At 37.9% G+C, this 22545-nt stretch overlaps 1 protein-coding gene across 4 annotated transcripts in view; it reads left to right on the top strand.

Annotated features, from left to right (window-relative positions):
* COL28A1 (collagen type XXVIII alpha 1 chain) overlaps positions 1-22545 on the top strand; it is a 166623-nt gene that overhangs the window by 59122 nt on the left and 84956 nt on the right. For all 4 annotated transcript variants that reach the window (XR_003516640.2, XM_027574929.2, XM_027574928.2 and 1 more), the window contains 8 exons: positions 880-948; positions 4757-4825; positions 6172-6240; positions 14177-14248; positions 15006-15074; positions 17813-17884; positions 20952-21020; positions 21871-21939. Coding sequence is in view for 3 of the 4 variants with exons in the window: in XM_027574929.2 (XP_027430730.1) it covers positions 880-948; positions 4757-4825; positions 6172-6240; positions 14177-14248; positions 15006-15074; positions 17813-17884; positions 20952-21020; positions 21871-21939 (558 nt within the window). In the remaining variant the exon portion in view is untranslated. The remainder of the gene's footprint in view (positions 1-879; positions 949-4756; positions 4826-6171; positions 6241-14176; positions 14249-15005; positions 15075-17812; positions 17885-20951; positions 21021-21870; positions 21940-22545) is intronic.

Raw genomic sequence — 22545 nt, 5'->3', positions numbered from 1 at the left:
CATCCTCACACTGGATGTTTGCTCTGCTTGGAATGCTTTTCCTGTGTTTCTACCTGGTTCTTTCTCTCTCTTCAGTGAGGCCATCCCTGGCTACCACATGCAAAACTGTAGTTGTCTCCCCCCTTCCTTCATTTATTTTTCTCCTTAGCACTTATTCTTATTCAACATATTACTTATTTTATCTATTTATCTTGTTTATTATCTTCTGTTTTTCCTACTAAAATGTAAGCTCTGTGAGGAGAGAGCTTTTTGGCTGTTTAGGTCACTGTTGCTTCCCCAGTGTTTGGAACAATCCATGGCACATAATGGGCACTCACAAGTATTTGTTGAAAGACACAAAGAATGAATGAATGATAGTGTTCTTCTTACTGATAACTCTCACTTTGTTTCCCGAATTTATTTCATGGAAGGAAAAGGTGAGGTTCTTTAATTTTGTTGCATTTACCTTAATTTCTTAATTTTTAAAATGTATTTTAGCAAGATGGAAAAGGTATTTAGAAAATTTTCAAACATTTCAATTTCTCTCTCAAATCCTGATTTTCTTGGACCCTATGAATATTAGACTTTTAAATATTTCTATTATAATCCTAACTCGAAGTGTTTGGGGCACTAATAACCATTTAGGAATTTTTGGTCCTTGTTAGAAAAATGACTGATAAATATAAACTGGTGCAAATATTCACCAATTTAGACTACACAGTGAAAATATTCACTCTTTTGGCAAACTTGAACTATAAACTGTTTAAAAAGAAATAGAGTTTTCTAACTTTTTATGTTGAACCCTTTTATGGTATAGATTTTAAGTCAGCATAATTCAAGATTAGCCAAGTATGAGAGAATGAGACTTATTGTTATAGTTCTGACTTATTTTCTATACAGGGGGATTTGGGACCTGTAGGACCCCAGGGACTAATGGGCATCCCCGGAATTGGGAGTCAAGGAGAACAGGTAATCAAAGCTTTCCCTCTTTCCCTTTGGTACAGAACACTCTGACCCAGTTCTGGTGTTCATTGAAAGCCAGTCCTGCAAACACCTATGAATATATTTGATAGTCAAAGTGCAGTGGAATATACAACCAAAAGTGAATGTAGGGAAGGAAGATTTTATTTTTTAAAACTTCCAAAGATTAAAAAAAAAATAAAATGTGTGTTTCTTGGAGCTATGACTTTTAACATTAATGCCTAACTAACAGGATAAGAGTTTTAGAGTGATTTTATATTTTGAGTTTTCCTTAGGAGCAGTGGTTTATTTATCTGTTGGTTTGCGTGTTTTCCCCCTTGAGGCTTTGCGAATTATTAAATCTCACTCTCTGCCAATGCTAGGAAAGTACTCTCTCCTACCCCCTAGCCATGTACCAATCTAAAAGAAGTTTTAAAACAAGGGCCAGAATCAAAGGTAACCATTTAACTTAGAGGGCACCGTTCCTGAATAGAAGCAAACCACAGATAGGGTTTATAAATGACATTTGCCTTTTCTTGGTCAGAAGGAAGGAAAGCTCTCTGATGATGTCTCCACATTCATGGCTCTAAGTGCTTCCAAAACCTTCTGACCATAACTTTTGGAAAAGCTGGGCACCTTTGTTAGATCTAAATAATATAAAGATAATGTAACAGTACTATCTACCTACAGAATCTCATTTAATCAAAGTGACACACAAAGCCAGATTTATGTTGACTGTCCTCCTACATAGAAAGTAGCCAATCGGTTTGACTAAGATTTGTGATTAAGGTTTGAATTATTCTGTTGCCTAGAGAATGAATAGTGCTTCCTTTATCTAGGAGAATGGGAAAAGTATTAAAAAAAAAGAGATAATTCCAAACCTCATTGTTAACATTAACTCTGAGTTTATTTGTAATCATCTTGAAATTAATTAGTATTTTTGTAGTTGTTGTTAATCCAAGCAACACCAAAGTTGGATATTACTCCTTTTTCCATTTCCTTTCTCTTGATAGAGATCTTAGTGGTAATACATTAGGAGGATTAAGATGCAGGAAAAGCCAAGATAAGTCTATATATAAGTGTTGATATAATAATTAAGAGCTGGATATTTTGATTACACAAGGATTGTGGTTTGACTATAGCACTAAGTAATCTCATACTTTGCAGTTTACTTGCTGGTTTCAGCCAGGCTTATATTCTGATCCTGGAAGTGGCTGGACAGTCCTGGGTCTTGTGGTCCTGATGCTGAGTCTCCACTATAGGGCTGAAAATGAGGTTCAAAGAAAGCCAAATCTTTCCAGATGGCCTGCGAATTCTGGACCTCCCACCTGCAACTTCCTGTTGCCTTTAATGCTGGTTCTTGGTGGGGGTTGTTGTTCTTCAGTTTAAAAAAATCTCTTTGACTTCTTTTGTTTTCTCACCCCTTTCTCTCCAAATTTCCAAGAGAAAATCATTTTTAAGGTAGATGTGTCCATATGGAGCTGACCCCCACTGGATAGGAGATTGAATAGAATGCATCATTTGTAAATTGCTTTGAACAAGAAAGGAAATTGTTTGCCCTTTTAAGACAAATGATTTAAATCCTACTTAAATGTAACCTCTATTTATACAGTTATTCATTTTTCTTCTTATCCCTAATTTGACATGTTTACTCATTGAATTACTGTTGTTATTAGATCTTCCTAATTCTCTTACAGAAATGAATTTCCCCACTCATCTGTTTTGGGGTAACTCCTGTTTTCAGGAACATGTTGATAATATGCCTCGAGGGGCCTGCAGATTTTTGTGAAATGTTTGGAGGCTTGACCACTTCAACTCTGTTATAAATTGGAGTGAAAATACAAATAACCACATTTACACGTGTACACACACACACACATATGCATGGATCTCTTTGAATTTTTGGTTTCTTGTCGCATATCATGCTACTTGTAGATGACTGTAAAAGTTTCTTCCTAATAACAACATTATGATTCCTTCTTGTACTAACCCTAGCTTTCTTAAACCATTTAGACTGCTTCATCTTCATTAACCAGAAAAAAATGATATTTATAATTAAAAAATAAATAAGCAATTGTATCGTCCAGCTGGAAAAAAGGGGATACCATTTGTAATAAAATAATCATGTATTTGTAACCATTATTTACACAATCATGGCTTGTGGGGTATAAGCAAAACAAAATTTTAGTTTTTCCTTACCAACCCTTTAAATATTTTTCGGTGGGGTAAGTTTTTTCTTTTTCCTACCACAGGAAGAAATTACCGATGGGTTACAAACTCTTCTTACCACTTTTAGGTAATAAAAAGTTATGGTATCACCTCTTAGTTGTAACTCACAGTTTTAATTGCGTAATAAAAATTATCTAGTCACTATATTAACTTTCCTTTTAATCTTCACTTATCTGGTATGAGCTATAGGGAGCACCTGTGGTCCACGGAAAGGAATGTGCTTCTCTTCCCTCCCAGGCCGAATCAAGGATGAGAGTCAGGGGGAGGCCACAGAGTTTCTTTCTTGGCTGGTCTGTTGTCACATGGTTTGGGTCCTCTGGTCTTGACAGCTGTTTGACAGTGAGATTCCTTGTGGGGCTCTTGCCTTGCCCCTGTGACTGCCACTCTCGGGACATGGATGAAGGACTCTCTTCCTCTAGCTGTTTCTCCCCATCAGCCTCTGCTTTTCTGGGGGTTTATTCTATACTGATTCTCTCTATTGGAATTCCACTGCTCCTCCAGGTCCTCTTGGACAGGATTCCAAACAATTCCAGGCCAACCCTGTCTCTCACCTAGAGTACATCTGGTCTACAGAAAAAAACTTGCATGGCCTTTGTGCTGACCAACTCTGGATAGACGGGCTGATCCAACCCCAGCCCTCTCTTGGCCATCACCGTCCATTTTAGCTTTCCCAGGTGTGAGTCAGACACAGGTCCCTTGTGTTGCCAAGGCAAAAATCAAGGTCAACAAGTGGTTTCACTGAAGCTCTCTTTCTAGAATGTGGTAAAGAGAGAAGCAACCCAAATCCCTCTCATTTTCTTCAAAGAAAACACTTTATAAGACTACTTTCTCCAAAGAAGAGCTTATTAATTCTATCTCCTTCCCCTTTTTATACCCACAATGTGAGTGAGAATCTAGTGTTTGGACATTCTTCAGTTTGGTGTCCACAGACTCTTGCTTCTTAGAGCCTAAGGTTAAAACCTTCAACTTAACATCCTGATATATTGTGATTGAGAGAGCTAGAATATAGGTTTGCCTGCATGGGACTGAAATGTGAAATAGATTAACAAGAAGCAATTTTATTTCTCTGATTTGGAACTCCAAGCTGGTATGGTGGCTCTGTTCGTCAGGGTCTTCAGAGGTTCCATCTTCATTCTTGGGAGTCTGCCCTTCTCAGGGTGCCTTCCTCACCCACATGATCTGGAATAGCCGCTGTGTCTTCACTTCAGCCACTGGGGAAGGGGAATGGGGGAGGGAAAGGCATGCCTCTTCCTTTATCATGAATCAGCAATTGCACATGTCACTTCCATTTGTATCCCATTGGCCCAAATCCAGTCCATCTGGCAACACCTGGCTGCACCAGGGACTGGGAAACGTGGTCATTATCTAGGCAGCCATGCAGGTCAGCTACAATTCTCTTACTATGGAAGAAGGGGAGAATGCATATTATGGTTCAACTAGCAGCCTCTGCCATGCCATTCAACAAATACTGAGTGTGACTAATATATGATAGAATGAGAATTAAATTTTCACTTTAGAGGGTATGAAACTACTTTTATCCGAATTTCTTAATTTCACTAATGCTATTTTTAAATGTTTTATTTTAAAGGGAATCCAAGGTCCTATGGGTCCACCTGGTCCACAAGGGCCTCCAGGACAAGGCTTGCCTGGTGCCAAGGTAACTTTCTGAATGAGAGCAGAGTTTAATGTATCTATAGTCTAGTTGCTATTTTCTGGTCAGCAGCCAGTGCACTGGGAAAGCAATAGATAAAATGAACTTAAAAATCAGATTTCTACTTAATGTAAAATGGTACTGATATTCCTGAGGGTTTAGTTAATGTAATATGTATTCCTTATACTTTTAGAAGCATTTATTTAGGCAATCTTAATTTATTGTTTTCTTTATTGCTTTTTCTCAAGAGATCCTTTTCTAGCAGCTCAAGCAGTAGAGGCTACCTGTGGGCTGGCTAATCCATTCTCACCAAAACTCCCACAGTAGGCCTACCTCCTGATACATTTAAAGATATGGAGTCAGAAATAAAGAAAAATCTTCTATGAATGTGGGAGTCATTTTATGTCCTAAATTAAAACTATTATTTATCCCTTAGGGAGAGGCATGGCACTTCTTATTTAACTAGGTGTCCTTACTGTTACTTCAAATGATCACTAATCATTGTTAAATAAATACTGCTCTGAGAGTAGTCACCTTCCAGCGCACTCCTTAGAGATTGGCATGTGAGAAGCAGCTCGATAGAAGAAAGTTACTGTCCTTGAGATTTTTGCTTTGGGTTCATCATTAGAAGCTCAGGTCATTCTTTCTGCTTATGATATTGCTCTTGATTCACAGTCATTCTGGCTTCTCATGTGTCAATTTTAGTTGTTATGGGATCTAACTGCCTACCTTCCAGGTGCCCTCCACCTTTTCAGTATGCTACGTAGCCTATATATACCTTTTTAGATTTTATTTATTTATTTGAGAGAGAGAGAGAGAGAGAGAGAGAGAGAAAGCACAAGTCAGGGGGAGAGGCAGAGGGAGAGAGAGAAGCAGGCTTCCTGCTGAACAGGGATCCTGACAGGGGGCTCAATCCCAGGACCCTGAGATCATGATCTGAGCTGAAGGGAGATGCCTAACTGACTGAGCCACCCAGGCGCCCCTACCTAGCCTATATTTTAAGCCAGACCATTATATATTCCAAATTTGATAAAACTCCATCCACCTGAAGGGATTTTAGGCAAATATATATATATTTGAATTATATACAAACACAAAATGAAATAATACAATATATATTAAAAATATATTTTCAGGTTTTATATTACAATGTATCATGAGTATTAATATTAATAACATAATTAACATCTATCTACTCTGTATATATGTGAACACGTATATATGAATTGAGCACACAAAGCTCATTTTTATCTTATTTTGTTGATACAAGACAGCTCTTAGCTCTTAAGGCAGGAATATATTTTATTTTGCTGCTACTGTGACATACTCTTCAAATACTCTTTCCTCACTAGGGAGAAGTAGGCCAGACAGGAGCTACGGGTCCTAGAGGACCAGTGGGAGTTGGCGTACAAGGCCCAAAGGTGAGCTGGCCATACCGATCAGAAGCGTTTAGATAATTTATGTCATATTATGTAAACTTTCATTGATATCCAAACACAATACAGATCATGCATGTGTCATCTGTTATTTCATCAGAGGAGAATATTTATTCAGAAAAGGGTCAGTGTAACTCTGATTGTTTAAGAAGAACCAAAAATCTTAGTTTATTTTAAGGACTGCTATCTGGTTTTTGTTCGTATACGTATTAGCAGCAGAGGCCCTTTTGTGCACAGAGCGATTCTTTAAGAACATTCTTCTCTGCATATTAGAAAACAGAGCACCTAGACAGTAGGATTTCAGCAAATGGTACTTCCCTCATCTTGTTTTGAGGCGGGCTCACGTTCCAGGTCTCAGCTCCAAAGCTACCTACTCAGAAAGTGGTTCCCTCAGCCTAAAGCATGTCTCCCCCACTCCCGCTAGCTACCCACTGGTTTTATATTTCAGCATGCTATTTCCTTTGCTGTTCCCCTTCACCTCAACTGGCATGTTTTCTGCATTACGTTTCATCTTCCTAATCACTTGAGAAATGCAGCGCCCAACACTGCAGCCACCAGTCACACATGGTTACTGAATGCGTGGAACGTGGTGAGCGTGGAGTGAGATGTGTGGTTAGTGTGAAACACACACTAGATTACAGAGCTCGGCATGAAGAACGTGAACTACATCCCTGGTACTTTTGCAGATTGATTACATATTGAAATGATAGAATTTCAGCTATATTAAGGTAAAGTAAAATACATTATTAGGATTATTTTCACCTGTGTCTTTTAACTTTGTAAATAAATAACTTTGTAAATAAATAAATGACACATACGGCTTGCTTTCTATATCTATGGGGCCGTGCTACCCCCCTGCGGCAGGGTCCTTGTTTCCTTTTTTTCTTGTTTATTATCGAATCCCCAGTTCTGGGGACAAGCGGGTACTCAATAAATGTGTTGAGTAAATGAACGAATTCTTACTTTACCCTTCACAAGTTCTATAACTAATCCTGAAGTCAGATAGGATCCGGCAAGCCACACTGAGGGTTCAGCTCCATCACTGTTGCTGCTGACATTGTTGTCATTCTTATAAGTATTTGGGGATTACAATATGTAAGATGTGGGTCTAGAAGACTAGACATGTTACATAGGCATAGACATATGATTACAATAAGTACAAAATATACTAATGTAAAAAGCAATCACTAATATAAATAGTAATAATAGCTGCTGTTTGTTGGTTTCTGTGTGCCACACAATATGCTAACTATGACATATATGTCACCATACATATGTACATGTATGATGTCATATATGTGCCAATTTCAGAGAAGCAACATAGGGTAGTAAGGCTCAGCATTTAGACTGCCTAAGTCTAAACCCCAGTTTTGCCATTAACTAGATGTGCAATCTTAAGCTTCTCTCACTTTAGAAAATGAAATATTTCAAGCATACTCAATAGCATAGAGGATAATACAAAGACCACCCAAGTATTTCACAACCCAGCTTTATCAAATGTTGACATTTTGCCATATTTATTCTAGCTATTTTTCTAAGAAGCATTACAGATACAGATAGAGGCTTCTGCCTCTGCTAGTCCATCCCAGGACCCTCCACTCCCCCACCAGACAACTATTTTCATGACTTGGGTATTTATCATTCTCTCGAAGTTTTTAAAATTTTCCCACATATTTTTATCCATAAACCACATAAAGCTTTTGTGTGTTCTTGAACTTTACATAATGCATCATTCTGCCTCATAATTATACTCAGCTTCATGTCTTATTTGCTTTTATATACCTTTAATTCATTTGTTTTCATTGCTGTATGATAGTCTATTGTATACAAATACCTCATTTAAAATGTGTCCATTTTCCTATTGACTGACATTTAAATTGCTTCCTATTTTTTGCCTTTGCCAACAATGCCACCATAAACATTCTATGAGTTTCCTCTTATGTAAGTCAGACTACAAGTTTCTCTCACTAGTTGGTGATAGATGCTTACAAGTAGAATCAGAAGATCATAGGGTATGGGCAAGTTTTCAATTTTGATATCATGAAGATCCTGTCCCAAATGGACAATGGGTAAAATGGTTCTGCCCGTTCACCATCCTTCTAGCAAAATGTGACAATGCTCCTTTCTCTACCTTTTGCCAACACGAAGCCTGTATGATTCATCTCATTGTTTCAATTTCTATTATCTGGTAACTGTTTGAACAGTTTCTGGGTGCTTCATGGAACATCAGCTTTTCTCTTTTGTAAATTCCTGTAGATATTCATTTTTTTTTTTTTGAGGTTTGATGTTCCTTTCTCATTAAAGTTCTTTCTATATCTGGATATCAATCCTTTGTTATTTGGGTTGCAGATCTCTCCCAGGCTAAGACTTGTCTTTTTTTACCTAGAGCACTTTTCACTATACACAAGTTGTAAGTTCTGATGTATTTCGATCCCATTAATGTCTGAGCTTTTGGAATATTATGTAGAAACATTTCTTGACTCCAAAGTCATAAAGAAACTCATGTATTTTCTCCTTAAAATTTGATGTTTTTGCTTTTTAAACTTTAGGTCTTTTGTCCACTTACTGTTTCCTTTTTGTGTGTGGTGCAATGTAACGATCTTTTTTCCCCCAGATGGACAACCGTATGTACCCGCATGGGTTACTGAATAGTCCCTCTTTGCTGCACTGGCTTGTAATTCCACCTCTGTTGTACATCAAGCTTCTCTGTGTGAGGATCAGTGCCTGAGCTCTCTATTCTGCTCCATTTGTCTATATCTTTCAGTGCTATCACTTCTGTCTTGATTATGATAGATTTATAGTAAGTTTTGTCATCAATAGGGAAAATACTCTCAACTTCTTTCCTGGTTACTCTTGATTCTAACATACTCCTTTTAGGATTGACTTGTCAAATTTGACAGAGTATCCCATTGGGATATACTATTGAGATCGCATTGAATCTTCCAATTAAATATTGAGTCTTTCAAACCGTAGTGTAAAACAAATTTTTCAGGAAAATATTTGCCATTTTATCCATAAAGATCTAGTTTTTCGGTTGAAAAGGTACATTGGAGAAATTTTTTGCAATTGTGAATTGCTTTCTTTTTTCTACATCTTTTAATTAGTTATTACAGGTCAGTTAGGAGAAGTATTATTTTGTTCGTGGTGGTGTTTTGTTTTGGTATTGCATGTTTGTATTCAGGCACCTGATAATATCTCTTATTATTTCTAATTGTTTGTAAACTCTTGCTTTTTTATTCCCTGTGTACATAATCATAGTGTATGAAAATAAAAACTGTTTTATATATTTCTTTTTAGTTCTTTCTCCTATTTGTTTTTTAAAATTTTACACTGTTAGGATCTCCAGTGCAATGCTTAAAAGAAGTGACTTCAAAGGAAGTGCTTCTAAAATTTCACTTTTTTAAGACAAGATTTTATTTATTTATTTATTTGAGAGAAAGGGAGAGAGAGAGAGAGCACAATCAGAGAGGAAGGGCAGAGGGACAAGTAGATCCCCCACTGAGCAGGGAGCCCAAAGTGGCACTTGATCCCAGGACCCCAAGATCATGACCTGAGCTGAAGGCAGACACTTAAGCAACTGAGCCACCCAGGTGCCCCTAAAATTTCAATTTTAAGAGTGACATTTGCTGTCGGTTTTTGCTAGACAATCTCTATTAGGTTAAGATAGTTACCTTCTGTTTCAATTGTACCAAAAGTTCCTTATTAATTTTAAATGAGTATTGGATTTTATCAGATTCTGCATCTACTAAGATAATTATTTTATGTTTCCCTTTTAATCTATTCATAATGGTATATTACATTTCCAGAATTTTTAGTCGTTGAACCATTCTAGCATTCTTGAGGTAAACCCAACTGATCATGATATATAACTTTTTTATGATAGTAACTTAATTGACTAATCTTTTATTTAGGATTTTTCCATCCATTTTAAATAATTTTATTTATTATGTGGTTGACATAAAATAAAAGCACATGGTTAAAGTGTACACTTTGATAAAACATGTATATGTTCTTGAAACCATCACCAAAACCAAATAACTCAAGTATCTACCATCTCCCCTCCCCCCACACCAAATTATTATGTGTCCCTTTGTAATACCATCCTTCCATCCCTCCCCAGCTTTGCCTACTGATCTGCTTTGCAATCTCTGGTAACTATCAGTCTGCCCTCTGTCATAATAGATTCATTTGCATTTCCTAGAATTTTATGTAAATGGAATAATATGCTATATAACCTTTTTTTCTGTCTTATCTTCTACTCAGCAAAATTACTTTGAGGCCCACGTTTAACGACGAGGAATAGCTTCTTTTTTTATTGTTCTTTTTATTGCTGAATAGTATTCCACTGTATGGACATTTGTTCATCCATTCATATGTTGAGGGAAATTTGGTTGTTTCCAGCTTTGGGGTATTATAAGGCTATTATGAACAATTATGTACATGCCTTTGTATGAACATAGCTTTCATTTTTCTTGGGTTAAATGCCTAGAAGTGAGATGGCTGGGTCATATGGTAGGTATCTATCTAGCTTTTCAAGAAACTGCCAAGTTAGTGTCCAAAAAACTCTTTATTTTGTCTATATATTCACTGGGTATGGAATTTTGGGTTGATGGCTGTTTTTGTTTTGTTTTTTCTCTTTCTTTTAGTACGTTCAAGATGTTGTTCCACTGTCTTCTCACTTGCATTGTTTGTGATGAGAAGTATGTTAGCATCTACACATTCATTTCTCTACATGTCTCTCTTATCTGGCTATCTTTGAGATTTTCTCTGTATCACTAGTTTTGAGCCATGTGATTATAATGTGCCTTACTTTTGTTTTCTTCGTATTTCTTGTGCTCAGGGTTCATTGATTTTCTTGGATCTGTGGGTTATTGATTTCATCAAATTTGGTAATACTAGATCATTGTTTCTTGAAATATTTCCCACTCTCTGCCTTCACCCAAGCAACTCCATGTTACTTAAATTTGGCTGCTTCACTGATGCTCTGCTCATTCCTTTTTGGTCTCTTTTCTCTATGTTTCATTTTAGGTAGTTTTTATTGCTATGTTTCTCAGTTCATTAATCTCCTGTGATGTCTAACTTGCTGTTAATTTTATCCAGGGTATGGTTTATCTCATACTTTGCAATTTTCAACTCCAGAAGTTCAATTCGTATCTTTCTATAACTTTGTGTCTCTATTTAATGTATCTCAACCTTCCTCTGGTTTCTTGAACATATGGAACATATGGAATGCAGTATAATAACTTTTAGGGTCCTTATCTACTATTCTATCACCTCTGTCATTTTCTTGGTAATTTTTTTTCCAGTTTCTTTGAATTCCTGATAATTTTTGGCTAGATGCCAAACTTTGTGAATTTTACCTTTTTGGGGGGCTAGACATTTTTGTATTCCTACACATAAGTTTGTATTTGTATACATATCTTTGTTCCTGGATTCTTCTAAGTCATTTGAAAACAGTTTGCACCTCTTGGTCTTGCTTTTAAGCTTTCTTAGGTAGGAGCGTTTAGTGTAGGGTTCGTTTTTCTTGACTACTGAAGCAAGACGTTTTTTAAAGAACTCTAATCTATGCCCTCAGAATTGTGAGATTTCCTTTCTGGCCACTGGAAGCAGGCACTATTTCTGGCCTGCTGCCAGTTCTCTCTAATCCTTTAAGTTGGTTGTTTTCTGGGTGTTTGGTAGTTTCTTCACACTGTGCTGAACGGTATTTACTTGACTACACGAGGCGGATACTCATCAGAGCTTCATCGTTCTCTCTGTGTACCTTCTTCCTATCAGGTAATCAATTCAGTGAATTTTTGGTACCCGGCTTACCTAGACTTCTACCTTTGTCTCCTTAAATTAGAGAGATTTCTGAACTTTCCCTGGGTTCTCTCTCCCTGCACCATGGCTTGGAAACTCTACCCAGGCAGCAAACCGGGGAAATTATAGTATTCACCTAATTTGTTTCCCTGCCCCCAGTTATTATTATCCTTCATTACTTGATGTCTAATATCTTGAAAGGTATTGTTTCATATATTTTGTCTGGTTTTTAGCTGTGTCAGGGAGGAAAGTAAATCTGGTTCCTATTCGAATCTCCATTTGACTGGAAACTTACATGATATCTACATTCATAGGTAGTCTGGTCTACAGTGTAGTTTCCTAGTCCTATTATTGTATGACTTTAATTAAGGTTTTATTAGCCTCATGAAATAAATTGGGTAGAATTCCCTCTTTTACTGTTTTTCAGAACTATTTGTATAAGATAAGGAATACCTGTTCTTCAAAGGATAAAGAATTTGTAAGGCTTGCCTGTAAAACCAGCAGAGCCTGCGATCTTGGAAGGAGAGGAAATTAGAGACTTTAAATTGCTGATTCAATTTTTCAATGCTTCTGGTTTATTTAGCTTGTCCACTTCTCCTTATGTTATTTAAGTAATTTATATTTTTCTTAAAAGTTATTTATTAATGTCCTCCAATATATTTGTTTGAAATTATCATGGAAATTTTCTATGATTTAAAAAAAATCTTTACTATGTATATAGTTATATTTCCCTTTAATTCTTAATAGTGTTTATCTTTAATTATTAATTCTTTTTTTTAAATAATTGGTAGCTTTATTTTTATTTTATTTTTTTTAAAGATTTATTTTTTATTTTGAGAGAGTGAGAATGAGAGAGAGAGAGAGAGAGGGAGAGTACATGAGAGGGGGGAGGGTCAGAGGGAGAAGTAGACTCCCTGCTGAGCAGGGAGCCCAATATGGGACTCAATCCCGGGACTCCAGGATCATGACCTGAGCCGAAGGCAGTCGCTTAACCAACTGAGCCAGCCAGGCGCCCTTTAATTATTAATTCTTAATAGAGTTTTCTTTTTCAGTGTTAGTAATTCCTGTTAGAGGTTTATTTATTTTATTAGTTTTTTAAAGGTATTATTTAGTTTTGTTATTTTTCTTAACTTTTGATTTTCAAATTTATTACTGTCTGTTCTTATCTTTACCATATCTCTCTACTTATTTTTAGGTTTACTGTTCTTTTATTTTCACTAGTTTTTTTTTTTTTTAGGTGAGTTTAGGTGAGATGACTTTCACTTATCTTTAATATTTTTGCTCTTAAATTCAGTAAGAATACTTTGGCACTATTTGAAAGTAGCACATATTATCTCTGAACATTTTAAAGGGCATATTCTTAAATACAAACAAACTTGAAAGCAAGTAGCATTATTGAGTATTAGAGCTGACATTTCACTTCTATGTTAGTTTCTTGGGATTGCTATAACAAAGAACCACAAACTGTGGTTCAACATAACAGATATTATTATGTCACAATTCTAGAGGAAGTGGAAAATCAAAGTGTCTGCGGGGTCATGTTTTCTCTAAAACCTGTAGGGAAGAATCCTTCCTTGCCCCTTCTTCGCTTCTGGTGCTGGCTGCCCGTGCTTGGCATTCCACGGCTGGTGGCCGCACGGCTGCGGTCTCTGCCTCTGCCGTCACATAGAGTCGCCCCCCCAGGTATCTGTCTTTATATGGCATTTGCTTCTTACAGGGGCAGAGGACCACCGTCATGTTGAAGTAGGGCCCACCCTCATCACCTCATCTTAACTCGGTTACGTCTACAAAGACCCTATTTCCAAATGAGGTCACATTCACGGGGACCAGGGGTTAGGACTTCAACATCCAGTTTTTGAGGTTTCAGTTCAACCCATAGCAAAAGAATCCAAAACTGAGATCCAAAGAAGTTAAGTAACTTGCCCAAGGTCAGAGTTTCATTACTACTAGCTACTACTCAGATTTCTCCACTCAGAGGCCTTGTTGCAAATACTGTAAGATACACCTCGTTGGCAAGTACCTCAAAATGGTGGTGCATAAGTATGAATTTAAATTAGGATAAATATGATACTTGTAGATAAATACGAATTTCTGGGAAATAAACTCTTTGCTTATCCACCAGGGGGAGCCAGGCTCAATAGGGCTCCCAGGACAACCCGGATTTCCAGGAGAGGATGGAGCTGCAGGGAAGAAGGTAATGCTTTTTTATGTTTACTGGAGTAAAAACTGTTGAACCACACTGATACCTTGGTGCTATAGGAACTCAAATTAAACTATCCAGGACAAACTTAGTCATGTTAGGTAAATGTCTCACAACTCGAAATGTCCCTCTTCACTTACTTTAGAGAGAGCACCCGTTTAATGCCTGGAGAGTGAGTGTCTCATGCTCTCTGCTTTCTCTCTGGCATTTCAGCCATGGTGTCCTCCAGTGACCTAGTCCCTTTGGGATTCCTAGAAAGCACCTGAAATGAATCTTTGAGGCAAACACTTTTTCCCCCTCCAACAAGAGAGTCTGTAAATGCATTCAGGAAGTAATTATAAAAGAGTTTTTGAAGCATTATGAGTTGACATTTGAAACATTCATTTTTCTAGATAAGTAGAGAAAAACAGCAGATGGAAAGGCTGAAGGTCTTTGTTTTTTTTTTGTTTTTGTTTTTTGTTTTGTTTTGTTTTTTTAAACCAAACCATCAAATGTGAATGAAGAGCCAAAGGAAAGTGAGCTTATTCTTTGAAAATTGGCGGAGAAATTGGACTTTTTCCTATTTCAGCTGCTCTGAGCCCAGCTAGAGTTTGCTATGAATTTATTAAAGTTGGTAAACTCCCAGCTTAATTTTAAGGCTATCATTCTGGTGGGTCTCCGCAGAGAACCCACTGGCCATAGAGGAGACAAGGCGGGCTTGTACAGACTGTCCGTGCAGGGTTAGCTAAGACATCAGTGTCGTTTCCTCTAGGGAGAAGCAGGCCTTCCAGGAACAAGGGGCCCAGAAGGACCACCTGGAAAAGGACACCCTGGCCCCAAGGTACGGAGCTGACGAGGTGCTGGGGAAGGTACGGAGCTGACGAGGTGCTGGGGAAGGCAAACTGCCCAACGACACGGTGTGGGAGAAGTCTGCCTGTGACTCTTGCTCTGTCAAATGTGTTTGCTTCTGGCTGAAAATTATGGCTCCAGCTTGTGTGTTTTCGGAAGACAGGAAGTATGTATTATTCATTTTTACTTTCCTAAGATATCTCATAAGACCCGGCTACTAGGAAGAGTTCAACACATGTTTTCCCAATAAATGGTCAGATGGACATTTTAAAACACATAGAAAAGAAGCCTTGAGATCCATCCTTGAGACTTGAAAGTCCATACATTTTCTTCAGATATTTATAGTATCTCACGCAGTAAGAAAGAAATACCACTCGTCAAATGGAGGTTTCATTTTCACAACTTGGCATACATTTATCTTACACATTGTGGAAGTGCTGGTTGATTAACATCTTTATAAAGATGAGAATATCCCCAAATTCATCAATAAGACCACTAAGTGACATAACCTACGGCCTCTGAGATGCCAGATGTTCCTGCAGTTTTTATGCACAGTCATCAATGTACATATAAAGACTCTGGAGAACTACATATGAGTAAAGTAAAAATAAAATCTGTGTACTTATTAGTGTTCTAATGGCGTTAAAACGGTCAGTGAAAGCTTAAGAAGTCTATGTCTTGTGCAAATATTGGCTAAATTTGAGTCCTTAACCTTAAATGTGAGAATTTGACATTTAAATTATTTGCAGAATTTCAAACGTTTTAATTTATTGGTATATCAGACTATGAGATCTCTCTCTCTCTCTCTCTTTGTGAACCTGGACAGAGAATACCTTTTCCATAACCCCCCAAAAAATACTTTTAGAAATGCTTATTAACATTCAGGAGAACGGAAGTTTTCTAGAAGATACTTTTGGAAACTAGACCCTTGGAGTTAATAATTGAAGCTGGAAGAATGAATGATGTCTCTGGGAAAGAGCTGAGGTTTGAATCCCACATTGTGCAGTAGTTGGAGAAAGAACATTCAGACCAGCATGAAGATAAGCAGAATAGTTACTGTGTTAGGGAAACTAAGGTGAGAGGATTTCAAGAGGAAAGCAATCGGTGGTGTCAAATGCTACCTATAGAGCAAGGAGAATGCATTGGAAAGAGAGGGCACTGGATTTGTAGCTCTGAGGGGTTTTGTGGCTTATGGAAGTTTAGGGAGAAGAGAGATAGGAATCTGTTACATAGCCCAGACATGCTACGGTTCAGTGTTGGCACTTTATTACCTTTCATTGGGTTCCTACTGTTGTCTTCTGGGTTATTTAGGACAGTAAATTAAATTTGGGAGTAAATGGAAGAAAATAACTAGTTGGGGTTAGATTTTGCCTCTGCTGGCAAATGATAGGGATACGATAAGTTAAGGATACAATAACATTCAACTGTTATGTTTTTTTTTTTATCACCTGTGTCACTGCTCTTCATTAGTTTGGACCTTGGGAGTTAATTACAATCTATAGATGCGGTAGGAATTCACCTCTTCTTGAGGGAGTGTCTGCATTTCTGATGACCTTGGGAATGTGTCAGAAATGTGAATTCTTGGATCTCAATGCAGACCTACTAAATCAGAAACTCTGGATGTGGGGCTCAGCAATCTGTGGGCTAACAAGCCCTCCACGTGATTCTGATGCACGCTTAGGTTTGAAAATGGTGGTAGAGGCATTTATGTCATAAATGTTTCAATGCCCTCAGCTGCAAACCCCCTGGAATAACTCGAAAGTTATTCCTTTGTTGAGCCACATTTGGTATGGTACCTTGCAGTTGAGCCCTAGTTGAAGGATCGTTTTGTAACACTCTGAGGGCTCTGGGTGAATGTAACAAAATTCCTTCAGGGAAGTACCAGCTTACACAACCAGGCCGGGGGAACAGCCAGTCGGCAGTTTCTTACTCTGCTCCAGGTTAATGCTCATGCGTCTTTCTGCCAATAGAATTATCAGTCTCTTTTGGGAGACAGAACTAGATTCCTTATTGAAGAAGAAATGGGGCTGGATTTGAAAAACCTGGGGGTTTTTAGTGGTAACATTTTATATAGCTAGCTATTTCATGCTTTACTTCTTGTTGCCACCGTTACAATCTATGGATGTAAAATTAAGAAAATTTTTCTTATTCAGGTATAGTAAATATACAGTGTTTTATTAGTTTCGGGGGTACAATATAATGATCCAGCAATTCTGTACATTTCTCAGTGCTCAAGATACGCGTACTCTTCATCCCCCTCACCTAGTTCACCCAGTTCACCCATCCTTCCACCCACCTCCCTTCTGGCAACCACCCGTTTGTTCTCTATCTTGGAAAATATCTCATTTTATGTTTTAAAACTCAAGCAGCATTAAAGCTGAAAAAGCACAGGTAGCTAGCTGTCTTTTCTGAAACAGCGAATGTCTCAGAAGCATCTGTTAATAAACCAATGCTGCCAAAGAACTGTGAATTCCAGTTAAAGTCCCCAAAGAGAGACACTGAACTTAGATTTAAAAAACATCAAATCATATTGAATAAATGATAAAGACTGAACAATTCTGAAGTCACCCAGTCTGCTCAAGAACATCGACAAATCTTGTACAAACTGAGCTGGACTTAGGATACATTGCTTGAAAATCAGTGTTAGTTGAGAACGTGGTCCTGATAGGGTTGTTGTCAGAACAAGGAGGGTTTGTTCATACAACTGTATTTTTATAATTATTTTGTCAGGGTGATGAAGGAAGGAAAGGGAGCAAAGGAAATCAAGGACAGAGGGGATTTCCAGGGCCCGAAGGACCAAAGGTATGTTTCTTATATTCTCATTTATGCTTTGGGGAGATTGTAATTGTGTCTGGTTTTAAAAGAATATTAGATTTCCACTGCAAGTTGGAGTCCCTGGTTCCTTCTCAACAAATCCCAATGAAAAAGGCTTTAGAAAACATGCTAGTCTGGGCAAAATCAGATGGAATGAAGAGTCCATAAAATATGTGATCTTCATTGGAGCATTTATGATTCTTAGAGACAATCTGTATGTCCATTCTCTCAAGTGACCACACAATATTCAGAAGTTGGGATAGAGTTAGGACTGTAGAAGATACCAATACTCTTCCACCTTGTTTTGCTAAACAACACGGTTCCAGACAGAGACGTAACACAGGGATGATGAGGAGCAGGGCTTCAAAATGCAGGAGTGTAGGATTCTCATCCTGCTCTACCTGGAACCTTTTGGGCCCAGTCACTTTAATCATAGAAAGCAATAATAGTATCTATTTCCCAGGATTGCTGTGAAGACTGAAAGAGTTAGTAAAGCACTGAGCACTGTCCCTGGGACATAGTAAGTGCTCAGTACATGGAGCTATTCAGAGAGAAAAAAAAAAAATCAGTACTGTGCAATGGAAAGTACGGGGTATATGACCTGATAAACTGACCAGGACCAGATGCTGAGGATGAAGTAAAGGAAACTGCGAGACAGCAATCAGGTGTGTGTCCTGACTTAGCAATAGAGAATATTGAGGTCATCTGGATGTGTCAGGAAATAGAAATTGCAAACCTAAGAGAGTTCAGGCTTCTAGGAAGATGCTAATTGTAAGGAGACAGGCAGTATGTTGAAGGACCAGACTACTGAAACAAACACACAAAAACGGTACCGGCCAGATAAAAGCAGGTAGACAACAAATCATCCTCTGTCGACAAGTCATTAAGCTTCAGTGTCCATCAGTATCACCTGAGAGCTCGTTACAAAAGCTGTACTTCTTGGCACCATGCCCAGACAGCGGGAGTTTTAGTAAGTGCATGGGTCCTAGAAATCTGTGTTTCTTAAATAAGTGCCCTATGCTACAGGTAATTCAAGGAGCACATGATGAAGAAGGCCACTATATAAGGAAAGTGTTATATTAGTATTAATAACAATGGTTTTTCCTTATGTCTTACTCTGTTCTTCAAAGAGTACTTTTCTGTATTTTGAAATACAGCTTTTTTGATGAAGAACTGCCATATTTTAAAGCATAATCACAATTTAATACAGGGTCTTTAAAAGAATTACATACTATTTACATGTACAAGTTCATATTTTAAAAGTAATTGGCTTTTTAAAAAAAAGAATAGATGAAATCTAGAAGCATAATTTTGCTTACCCTGGTTTAGTGAGAATTTTAACAGGTTGATATTTTATTCCTTTGCCATGGGATTGAATCAGGTGGTTATCTGTTGCCAGAATCCTGACTGTGTCATGTGCCATTGCCTTATAGGTTTGGAATTAAAGATTTGGCATGTACATGTGTGGCATGAGCTGGGCCCCAGTGGGCTGGTGTGCTCAGCCTGTGGGTCGTACTGGGTAATCAGCACAGTGGGAGGCCTCAGCTGTGAAGGCAACTGTGGTCCAGGGCAAGAGTCATTAGTGGTGAATCTGATTGATGGAGTTCCTCCCGGAGGAAACAGGGGGGCCAAATGGGCAGCTCCTACCACTGAAGACAGTTCAGTCTCTAAGGCAGGGGGAGGCACATTTCTTGGAAAGGCACAGGTAGTAAATATTTCAGGCCTTGTGGCCAAGGGACAAAATTGAGGGTATTATGTAGTCACTTAAATAACAATCATTTAAAAATGTGAAAATCGGGGCTCCTGGCTGGCTCAGTTGGTAGAGTATGTGACTCTTGATCTCAAGGTCATGAGTCCAAGGCTCACATTGGGTATGGAGTCTACTTAAAAAACAAAACAAAACATGAAAAGCATTTTTAGCCCACGGCTGTGTGAAACCTGGCAGCAGGCCATATGCGGCCTGACGGTCTCAGTCTGCCACACATGTCCTCCATCAGTAGTTTCCAAACTGATTGATAACAAATCCCTACTAGTCAAAACAAATTTGACCACACTTCAATATAGGTTTATTCTTCAATTGTAGTGTTTACTCATAAACTATATTAATATGCTGTGAAATTTACATAAATAATTGAAAAATTAAAAGATAAAAATTTATAATGAAGCCCTAATATTTTCTTCCAGTATCCCAAATGGGTCATTTTGAACACCTGGTGGGGTGTGTGCACCTTCTTTTAATGACAATTGCTTTGCATAGTGTCTTTAAATGAGGTAATTGTACTAATATCAGAACTCCCAGGGGGCCTCATAAAACTCGTATTCCTGGGCCCAGCCCCTAGATCTATTGAATTAAAATCTCTGGGGCTGAGTCCTGACTCTGTATTTTATCAGATTCCTCTGATGATTTGAGGATCACTGGTCTAGAGCCAGATGGGACAGAGATATTGCTTGAGTCTTTATTGAGATTCGATATCAAGACACACACACACACACACACACACACACACAAAAGATGTGTTAAATTTTCTATTCAAAATTCCGTTGTTTTTACACATAAACTCCTACTTCTAAAAAGGGATGTGAACTAGGATACAATAGAAGACTGATATACCATGGGCCATAAAATAAAATAACAAAGGAAAAAGTTAGAAGGAACTACAGGGAACATTATTTACCTACCACGTATACCCAGGAACTTATGTTGAAGAAAATTGTTGTAATTGAACAAACATTCCCCTCTGAGCTTCCTGGCATGCAATACAAAAGGGAAGCACCATGAATTGCGTAATTTTTATTAGCTAATAAAAGAATGTACATGAGATAAAAATTTCCTCATATTCAGAAACTGAATGCATTTATTAAAGGCCCTGAAATCTTAATCATCAAAAACTTTAGTAGTAGTTTAGCAAAAATGTTCAAATATTTTCACATTGGTTTGTGAAACAGGTCATAATATTTTGAAATGCTGGGAATACATTTCTATGTTTTTCCTAATATAATTCCTATATATGGTTTCTTTCCTTGTAATGTAATGAGTATTCTACTCTTTTCTTAGGGTGAACCAGGAATTATGGGCCCTTTTGGGATGCCTGGAGCATCACTTCCTGGACCACCTGGGCCAAAGGTATGCATTCTTGGAAGTGAGTGAATGAATGAATGATTGACTTATAACTTGGCTCTTTGGCATTTGGTGCGGGGAAAAAATTCATGATACCAGTGAACTAGAATTTTAGTTTTGGAAGAACCCCAAGATATTATCTGGTTCAACCCTGACATTTCACAATTAAGCAAACTAAAGTCTAGCAGGAAATTTAAGATTAGAAATCAGATTTCTTGTTCCTGGTCTTGAACTTGTCACTTCACCATGAACTACCTCCACCAAATCCTAGACCCTAATGCAGGTAAAAATTTATTGTGTTTATTCAGAAGAATCTGGTAGGATTAATAATCAGAAAGTCTGGCAGAAAAGAAAACTGCTCAGATTTAAGAGCATTCCCAGGGGCGCCTGGGTGGCTCAGTTGGTTAAGCGACTGTCTTCGGCTCAGGTCATGATCCCGGAGTCCCGGGATCGAGTCCCACATCGGGCTCCCTGCTCAGTAAGGGAGCCTTCTTCTCCCTCTGACCCTACCCCCCTCTTGTGCTCTCTCTCTCTCATTCTCTCTCTAATAAATAAATACATCTTTAAAAGAAAAAAAGAGCATTCCCAGGCATTCTTACAGTCTAAATATTTGAGTCTAGATAGCCGCCTATTTCAGGGGGCTTTCTATAAACTGCTGTCCTGCTCCTTACTGACAGATTTTATTTGCTTGGGATTTGAAATCCCCCTCAAATATATTAGAAGAAGCGACTACCTCCAGATCTGAGACTGATAGATTAAACCCTTTATAAATTGGCCCATCTCTTTTGTGTTTTGTGCTATTATGGTTTCTCCTGTCATTTAAGACCTGAAACTGAACATTATTTGAAATGTGCAGGGAGATAGAGGAGGACCGGGGCTGCCTGGATTTAAAGGAGAACCTGGAATTGCTGTTCGAGGACCAAAGGTAGGCTTTTTTTTTTTTTAATTTTATTTTATTATGTTATGTTAGTCACATACATTACATCATTAGTTTTTGATGTAGTGTTCCATGATTCATTGGTTGCATATAACACCCAGTGTTCTATGCAATATGTGCCCTCTTTAATACCCATCACCAGGCTAACCCATCCCCCCACCCTCCTCCCCTCTAGAACCCTCAGTTTGTTTTTCAGAGTCAAAGGTAGGCTTTATTCCTATTTTTCCCCCTCTATAAGAGGGAAGGGAAAGGGGAATTAATGCAAAGTAAAATGACAGTTGAGACTGTTCTACTCACTCTACATTGATGAATTGGAATGTAAAAGTACACTACCATCGTTTTTAAAAATCAAGCCATCAGATCATTCATTTTTCATAAATGAGGAGGAATGATAGCTCCTGTGGTTAGATTTTGGATGACTAAAGAGTTGTTTGAAAATGCTCCTTTTGTAATGTCTGTGATATAAGAGATTATATGACCCATAACTTCTTTCATTTACATACTAATGGCCTAGGTATCTCTTTTGCAAAACATTATCCAAAAAGTTCATGTGGTCTAGAAGCTTTACTGGATTAAATTTCTCTGCTTTGTTTT

The sequence above is a fragment of the Zalophus californianus genome, chromosome 12 (genome assembly GCF_009762305.2).
Source record: "Zalophus californianus isolate mZalCal1 chromosome 12, mZalCal1.pri.v2, whole genome shotgun sequence".
In the NCBI taxonomy this organism is placed as follows: domain Eukaryota; kingdom Metazoa; phylum Chordata; class Mammalia; order Carnivora; family Otariidae; genus Zalophus; species Zalophus californianus.
This window is presented reverse-complemented; position numbering and strand designations above follow the sequence as displayed.